The sequence below is a fragment of the Camellia sinensis genome, chromosome 12 (assembly GCF_055761805.1).
Source record: "Camellia sinensis isolate YWXY chromosome 12, ASM5576180v1, whole genome shotgun sequence".
In the NCBI taxonomy this organism is placed as follows: domain Eukaryota; kingdom Viridiplantae; phylum Streptophyta; class Magnoliopsida; order Ericales; family Theaceae; genus Camellia; species Camellia sinensis.
Window position 1 is genome coordinate 43,251,359 of NC_138972.1, and position 9,209 is coordinate 43,260,567.

The following is a 9,209-nucleotide window of genomic DNA, read 5'->3' on the forward strand; positions in this document are numbered from 1 at the left end:
TGTTTGTTTCCAGAAATGAATTTATAGTGGAATTTCATAGTCATCACCCTTGTGAGATATATGGGTTAGGTGAGAGAGAAGGGAATATGACCATGATAGCTCATCCTTTCTTGTCTTGTCAGTTGCACACAATGTATTTGATCTATGTTCAAACAGAACTCCAAACCTGATATGCTTTGAGATTAGTTAGCCCATTGGTCTCAAAGTTTCATGAACTATTTGCAAGACCTGATCTATACACATTCTTTTAATAAACCCCAGAATTCTTCTATCCAAGATAAAGCAAGAAATTGTTTTCTCTATTCACCTACTTGGCTTTTGAAAACTAATTCCAACGAGTTATGTTGGAAATTGGGTTGGACCCAAATAAGGCGCCCATGGATGGAATGAACCAATTGGGTGACCCAGAGAGAAAGAGAGAGAAAGAGTTTGATTTGGGTAGTTATATGTGTGCAGATGAAGTGATTGGGGGTTGCAATTGCAATAGACATATCTCTAGAATTCACTCCATTTCTCTCTTCTTCTCCTTTGCCATTCGTTGGTGGCGATAGGCCTTTGTACTGTGGACTTGTGGGTTACACTCATTCTTCTTAGTATGACTCCACCGCAAGGGTTGACTGAAGATTGCTCGTGATCAAGAAGGTATTTGGCGCACAAGAGGCACTCAAATTTTGTGATTTATTGGGTTTAATTCTGTTAAAGCTCTAAAGGTATGCTTGAATCCATAATTGCTTCTGCTAATATGTGGGTTTATAAGCTATTCAAGAAATGAAGGTGATATATACCCCTATTGTAGTAGATGTAAGTAGTTGAGTTACCCTAGCCTACTGTACCATACAATGTGTTCTAAGTTTTACTAAAGTAGGCAATTAAAGTCAGTGAAAACACTTAGGCTAATAGATAAGAGAGCACTAGTGTGTACCACTTTTCTTCTTTTTAAATATTTGGCCATAGATAGAATAAAATGACATCAAAGCTAACCCCTAATTATTGGATAAGATTTTTAGTGAGATTGATTGTCTAATAGTGTGGCGAGAGCTAGTGAAAAAAAAACTTAAAAGACATTTGTTGCTCAACTTGCCAAACTTGTATTCAATTAGGTACGGGTTGTGCAAGAATGATGACAAATATTGTCCCTATATAATTTAATTTTTTAATTATAAAAACAAAATAAACATGATTTGATAATACACCCTCCTCATTCTATATAGATTATCAGAAAACACATAAGCATACAAGAGTCACTTGCAATACATAACATTGTCCTTGAAGAATCTATAAAGAACAACAAATCTTTATACAAAGGAATGTAAAAAGAATCTGTATTTTTTCTACCCTCAAATCTAACTTCCACAAATTCTTTAAATAAATAAATACTATGTGTACCTTCAATCATTTTTCAACTGTGACACACCAATCTGGTATCTAGCTACATCCTAAACAAAAAATGCTGTAGTTTAATTTCTCTGCTGACGAGTTGTTCGTCCAATGAAGGTTTCCTCCACACTGACTGTCCAGCAAATCATCTCAATTCGATAAATTTAAACACTTCAAATGCACCAAGCTACCCATCATTTAACCTGCATTTTTTTTTTTTTTAAGATTTGAACCTGCATGAATATTAATGATAAAATAATGAGATACCACCCCCCTAGTTGAAGTCAGTTATAATAGAGCTCAATTTCTCACTCAATAATGTGTATTTGATATGGAGTTTCTTTCCCTGTCGTAGGTCTTACTCTTGATTTGACCAAGGGCAAGGTTACGGGTCGCATAGACTGAAGAGAAAAACCCCATGAAATTAAGGTGCCCAAGTCAATAAATTAATCAAGAAACTTGAGTGTTTTTTTTTTTCATGGGGCTATCTCTTATTCTTGTTTAGATCAATGAGTATGTTTTTAAGTGCTTTTCCCTAAAATAAATATGAACATAGAAACTGTGTAACATTGTTCTTACCTCAGTGACGAAAATCAGTCACACAAGATTGAGCTTAAATTTCAGGCATTGGAACAACTGCTTCGAAAGCTTCCACTAACATTAACACTCTTCTTTTCCGAGCTGGAGTAAGTTGAGTGACAATATGCTGAAGTGCATAATCTTTCATCCATTCCTGGGCTTTTTCCTTCTGATCTTTCAGCTGATGCTTTAGATCAACTTTTTCTTCTTGTGGATCAGTCTCCAAGGGTAAATGCCGTGGTGCCTGTGGATTGGATTTCCTTGCCTTTTCCAGTGCCTTGATGGATCTTTTCAGGAGGATTAATTTCTTCAGTTTGTTCCAGTTCTTGGGCTTTTTCTGGTCTGATTTGTTTCCCACCGTTGATACTGATATTTGATCACCTGGGGTACAGAGATTGTGAGCTGCAGACCCTTTTTCTTCTTGATTGACTTCACTTCCGTCCTGTTCTCTGAAGCTATCTTTGGGAGAATCAATGGAATCTAAGATGTTTGGTTCTCCAACATCACTAGCAATTGATTGAACATCAGATGAGTCATCTTGAATATCTGGAAGAAGAATTTCCTCAATTGCTTCTCGCACTAGCTTAACAGCATCCGTCTGGCTGAATCCAAATTTTTGACTGCTTGAATCATGATCTGCTGTAGAGTATTCAACACAAGAAGTAGTTGTTTCCTCATCCTCTCCATCAAGGAGCTGGGTTTCAGCTTTTGTAGCTATTCCAGATACCACATGCTGACATAACAGTTGCCACATGCTGATATGTTTCTGTTTGTCCAACTGGGTCTTGTTTGCTACTTCACCTGTGCACTCAGTTTCAGAAGATCCGCTGTTCTCTTTCTTGGCAGCTATTAGTTGCTCCAATGGGCCACAATCAGAAGCTGATGAAGCAATACTATAAATTGCTGTTGCTTCTCTACTTCTGTCTAAGGCTGCACTTCTGGTTACATAGGATGGTTCAACATTTACACCATTTAAACCATCAAGCTCCACAGTTTTAGCCCTTGATACAAAACCATCTTTCAGAAGCTCCAAGTGGAAACTTGGTACTGTATCTTTATGCACTTCTTTCTGATCTTCTTTGTCCACAGCCACCTTCACATAAGAAGAGTTCATAGTGTTATTAAACATCAAGGTAATGCTCCATTTTTTTTTTTTTTTTTTTTGCCAGAAATGTTTCCAGAATTTTTTTCCCATAAAATGCTTTACGATGTTTAGCTGCATCCTTAAAACTAATGTATTATTGGTTGTATTAATAGTAGTGGGGTGGTGGTGCTACTGGTGGCAGTGGGACCAAGGTCGAGTTGGAGGTGGAGGTGGTGGTGGTGGTGGTGGTGATGGTGACGGGGTGGAAGTGGAGGATGTGGTGGTGGTGGCGGCAGTAGGGAGGTGGGAGTAGTGGTGGTGGTGGTGGCAGTGGTAGGGTGATGCAAGTGATGGCGGTGGTGGTAGTGTGGTGGAAGACATTTTTCAAAAGTGGAAAACATTTTCGACCCAAATAAACTTGTTTACAGTTTGGCCACTAAAAAGAGTTTGACCACCAAAAAGTGTTTTTCATTAACTTTCATTTTCTGTTGTACTAAATGCCAGAAAATGCAAAAAAACATTTTCCAAAAATTGTTTTCCGCCCAAACAAACGGAGCATGAGTTTATTAGATAACTGAGGATAAGCTATGGACATACAGAGATCACTTACATCAGATTTTTTATCAGTGACGCTAGAATTATTGTCGCCGTTATCACAATTAGATGTGACAATATCCATGACTTTTACTTCTGCTTCAGTGACTTTAGAAGCAAAATTATCCTGTTCACTTTCACTGCAACAACCTTCACGATTAATACCTTTCAACTTGGGAAATGTCATCTGAATCTGTGGTTCTTCTGATGACGGAGCCACTGTTTCGAATGCTTTTACAAGCAGTGCCACTTTTCTTTTCTGTTTTGGAGCCAGTTCACTGACTACCTTCCGAAGCGCATAATCAAGCATCCACTCCTCTGCATCTTTCCTCTCATCCATCATTTGATGCCTTAAGCTAACTTCTTCTGCTTCTGGACCAGGCTTTAGTGGCAGATGTCGTGGCTTCTTTGGGTTGAATTTCCTCACCTTTTCCAATTCCTTGATGAATCTCTTAAGTAGGATCAATTTCTTCAGATTACTCCATCCCTTGGGTGTTTTCTTATCAGATTGGTCTTCTGCTTTTGATGTTGTTTTCTCATTCTCTGATTCTGAGATTTTAGCAGTTGCAAGCCTTGTCCCTTCTTGACTTAATGATATATCATCTGTGACCTTGTTGCTCCTGCTCTCCATGGAAGTTGAGATGCTTGGTTCCCCAACTTCACCATGGTTATTTTCTATCAGGTCTTGATCTGATATAATTTCACTAGTGATTGATTGATCATCGGATGACTGGTCTTGAACTTCTGGAAGAAGAATTTTCTCAATTGCTTGTCGCACCATCTTGATGGCAAAAATCTTGCGGAGTTCAACCTCTTGACTGTCTGTGTTATGGTATTCCAAACCAGAACTTTCTGTTGCAGCTAATGCCTTGACATCGCTCGCGCGCTCTTCATTTTCTTTATCAAGTTGCTTGGTTTTGCCTTCCACAGCAAGGCCTGCTACCATTTGTTGATGGATCAAGTGCCACATGCTGACATTCTTCTCTTTGTTAACCTCGGTTTTGTATCCTTTGTAACCGTCGTTATCAAGTTCAGAATCTCCAACTGGGCTAAATCCTTCAACAGGTTCGGTGTCTAGCTCAGAATCTTCATTCTTTAGTTCCCTGGCTGCACTGAATTCCTCCAAAGGGCCACAAACACTAGTTGAAGAAATCACGGAGTTATCCGCTGCTGCTTCAGCCAAGTCGGTGACAGTTGATTCTCCATTACCATCTGCATTTTGGCTTTTGGTTATATGCAATGGTTGATCTGGTACATCATATAAAGCATCAACCTCCATAGTTTGTCCGCTTGATGCAGAATCAAATTTGAGATGCGACAAGTTGAAATATTTTATTCCATCATGTGCTTTTTGCTCTGCTTTTCCATCCACAGGCACCTGCAAACCAAAAGAGTTCACAATGTTATCTGACTTCATGCAGAATTATTAGGTAACTTGATATCCATTGTTGGGGGGTCCATATCCTGATGGCTTGAGCTTTTGCGATAATTAGTAACTTATTAGAGCTCAAGTTGAGAGAGGACTTGGGTTCAAGTTTCTCCATTGGCATTTGGTATTTGGTCCCCATTTGGTTTCTTCTTCTCTATTTGATTGTTTGCTTCTCTTTCTATTACGCTTTTTATTTGTCTCTCCATGTGCAAGATGGAGTTCCTCATGAGAGAGCTATTGGATAGCTTGATATACATTGTTGAGTTCATTTCTTAGCAGCTTAAGCTTTTAGGATAATTGGTGACTTAACAAGAACATGTTATGAATTATAAATAATAATAAAAATCAATTATGGGCATATAGCGATTACTTACATTGGATTGTGTGTCATCGATGATGGAATTCTTGTCCTCTTTATCAGGATTGGATGTGACAATGTCTTCAACCTTTTTGAGATTGTAAGTGGCTTGAGATACATATTGATCATCCAGTTCACTTTCAGTGCAACAACCTTCATTTCTAATACCTTTCAGCTTAGGAAATATCATCTGAATATGTTGTTCATCTGATGGTGGAACCACCGTTTCAAAGGCCTTTATAAGGAGTTCCACCTTTCTTTTCTGAGTTGGAGCCAGTTCACTGACTACCTGTTGAAGTGCATAATCGAGCATCCACTCCTCTGAACTTTTCTTCTTATCTATCATTTGATGCCTCAGAGAAACCTTTTCTGCTTCTGGGTCAGGCTCCAAAGATGGATGCTTTGGCGTCCATGGGTTGAATTTTTTCACTTTTTCTAGTTCCTTGACGAACCTCTTAAGAAGAATCCATTTCTTCAAATTACTCCAGCTCTTGAGTGTTCTCTTCTCAGTTTTTGTCCCCTCCTTCGATGCTGTTACCTCTTGTTCTGGGTCTGAGATCTTTTCAGCTGTCGAATTTGGAATGCTTGGTTTGCCACCTTCACTATCGTTCTTCTCTAAGAGGTCTTGTTCTGAAGTAATGTCACTACAAATTGACTGGTCATCAGATGACTGGTCTTGAACTTCTAGAAGAAGAACCTTCTCAATTGCTTCTCGCACCATCTTGATGGCATAAATCTTACGGAGTTCAATTTCTTGATTGTCTGTATCATGATTTTCAGTACCCATATTCTGGTATGAATCAGAGAAACCCGGCGAACAATCAGAACTTTGTGACTCAAGCAGTCTGTTGGTGTCATCCACTTGTTTTTTCTCATCTGCACCGACATCAAGATCTGATACCATGTGCTGATGTATCAGGTGCCACATGCTGATATGCTTCTTTTTGTGAATCTGGGATTTGAATACTTCATGAGCAGTGGAATTGGGTTCAGAATCTCCAACCGGCACAAACTGTCCAATTGTTTCAACTTCTGTCACTAAATCTCCACTTTTCTCTTGGTTGAGATTAGTATCTTCATTTCCTTCACTTTGTTCTCTTACCAGTTCAATTCTTGGTTTGGTAAAGATTTGTACAGACAAATTAGAACCCTGCTCTTCAAGTTCAGGCTCTCCTTTGGTGACCATTGGGCTTGTTTCAATTTCTTTCAATATATCATCAGGATATTTCGATCTTACTGAGGATTGTCGTCTCAGTCTCAAGCTCTTCTGGGTCTTCAATGAACGCCTCCTTTTGGATAATAGGCGTTTCAATGGGGGTGTAGGGGAATGCTGATGACCATGGAGGGAACAGTAATTGTATCGGCAAACCTTTATGACTGAATTTTTTTCAGATTTTGTATCTCCTTGATCATGCTCAACATGGCTCGGAAACTTTGAATCCTTGAAAGTGGATGAGCAGGTGGCTCTATATACACTTGATTCTTCAGAACATTTATTCACTGAAGACCTCTTGGATTTGAAACTAGACTTGTTTATGGAAATTCTTGAAATTCTCAAACTAGGTGTCCTTAAAGTTTGCATAGACTTAAAACTAGAAGAACCCAAGTTTGATTTATGTGAATTCCTTCTATTGTCATCAATGCTACCAAAATTAGATTCAGAATCACGGAGACTTGCCTGAAAATGCATCTTCTTCCCCTCAGAACAGCTTGTTGCCTTCCAATAATGCGGCGATGCATCGGCTTTTCTGGTTGGAGGTGTTGCTGCATTGCTGGACAAACTGCTATGACGCTGATCAAATCTAGATTTAGCCCGTCTACTCGTTGGCCTCAAGCTCCCAAAAATCCCAAGTCTGATTGATCTGGACTTCTTCAATGTCTTCCTGAGTTCAGTTCCTCCTCTAATTCCATTGTCCTCAGTCAAAGAAGACGAAGAAGAACCAACAGAACCCGAGTCAGATTCATTTCCTTCCTGATGAGGCATAACATTATATCAGCGAAGTTAAAAAATTACTGGATTTCAAATCAAGTACTCTTCTAGAGTTCTCTACAAATTTTACATATACAAAAGAAACAATGTTTGGTTTCTGAGAATCTGAATTATTTTCAATTGGGTTGTTTCTATCAAATATGGATTCAGAATTATTGGAACTTGCCTGAGAACTTACTTTCTTTGCATCAGAAAAGCTGGTGGGCTTCAAATAATTTGGAGATGTACCGGAAAATTCAATTTGACTTTGTTCTGAGCTATCATCATCACTGAATGATTCAACAGGAGCTTGATCAAATCGGGTTTTAATGTGAATCGCAGATGGCTTCAAGCTTGACATTTTGGGGAGCTTCATAGATCTCAACTTCTTCAGTTCTTGTTTGCCTCTGTTCTTTCTCTGTTTCTGAGGTCTGGATTTGGAGAAGATGAATTGAATGCCATTGAAGACTTCAGACTTGCTCAGATCAATAGCAAATCATGGGTGTCAAGTTTTTCAGATTGAGAAGGAAAGAAAGGTATGAATTGGTTGTGCTATGCGATGGGATTTTCTTAACAGGAATTAGAGAGTTTGTTTTGTTTTTGATTTTTTTGGGAATAAAAAGTTGTGTAGGTGGTAGTTTTTTGCAAGGAAAGTTGAAAGGTAAAGATTCCAAAGTTTGTGGTTGGACATGAATGGTTTGCTTTTTAATTGTAATTTCTTTTAAAATTCCAGATGCTACTAAGCTGCTCACATTTGAATGTGCATGAGGTTGGAGGCTATGCTTCTTTGACTTATACAAAATGGGTATGTTGACCTGGCCTTTGCTTAATTGACTCATTATTAATACAACAATGATTAAGACCCCATTTTTTGAAGCTCTGTACAATTTTCTTTGCATCTCCATCATTGGTGGTGTGGACCCTACACATATATAAGTGGGTCCCACACGTACATCAATGATAGAAATCCAAATATAGTTATGGAGGTCTCCAAAAAGCGAGGGTCTCAAGTATTTTTCTTTTGTAAGATTTCAAGTTGAAAAATGTTAGGATCCCAAAAGTTTTACTAAATTTTTTATCAAATATCTTATATTGGTGTGAAGCTCACACCATGTAGGTCTCATGTGAGTTCACACCTATATAAGACATTTAATAAAAAAATTAGTAAAATTTTTGAAATCTCTATCGTTACTCTTTCAAGTTCTTTAAGTACTCTCTTTTTCTTTTCTTTTTTTTTTTCTTTTTATTTTTTTTATTTAAGAGCAAAAAATAAATGTATAATTTAATTCAAATTTAATATTGTATACATTATATTTAAAATAATCTAAATTACGCATTTTATTTTTTATGTATATATTTTATGTTGGTAACTACATCTCCTTCTCTCTCTTCCAAGAAAGACTTAGATCATGTGAAGAAAGATCATGTTGTCATTCATTATTTAGTCCTCTTTGTCTCCTACAGCTAGGCATATTTGATTGGGGCACCAATAATATAGAAATACCATTGTCAATTACATGTTATTTGTTAAAGTGCAAGGTCAGAAATTTAGAAATTTCAAGGTGAGAAAATCTTATTTCAAATTTGGATGTAAGCTTTCAAAAATAATAATAATAAATAAAATTGAGAGCAAAGAAACAAGGGAAGTTTAGGGTGATTCAACCTTTCTTCTACTCCGTATTTAGACCTCAAATAATCACTCCATTTTTTTAAGAGTAGTGCTATTCTAATTCAAAATTAAACCCATTTTGATGATAGAACATAGGCTATCTTCGGCAGAAAAATAAACAAATTATGACAAAAAATCACTTCCAAATTA

At 37.6% G+C, this 9,209-nt stretch overlaps 1 protein-coding gene across 4 annotated transcripts; it reads right to left on the reverse strand.

The window, feature by feature from the left end:
* Window positions 1-1,180: 1,180 nt before the first annotated feature.
* On the reverse strand, window positions 1,181-8,202 carry LOC114283299 (calmodulin binding protein). Of its 4 annotated transcripts, none has more exons than XM_028226122.2 (5): window positions 7,590-8,202; window positions 5,438-7,393; window positions 3,651-5,012; window positions 1,957-3,049; window positions 1,181-1,610 (listed from the first exon to the last, which is right to left on the reverse strand). In XM_028226122.2, exons 1-4 carry the CDS (start codon window positions 7,764-7,766, stop codon window positions 1,991-1,993), a joined length of 4,554 nt encoding a protein of 1,517 aa, XP_028081923.2. In that variant the 5' UTR covers window positions 7,767-8,202; the 3' UTR covers window positions 1,181-1,610; window positions 1,957-1,990. The 4 variants fall into 4 exon arrangements, with proteins under 4 accessions (XP_028081923.2, XP_028081922.2, XP_028081921.2 ...); XM_028226121.2 differs by having other exon boundaries at window positions 1,181-1,580; window positions 7,578-8,171; XM_028226120.2 differs by having other exon boundaries at window positions 7,578-8,171.
* Window positions 8,203-9,209: the final 1,007 nt, after the last annotated feature.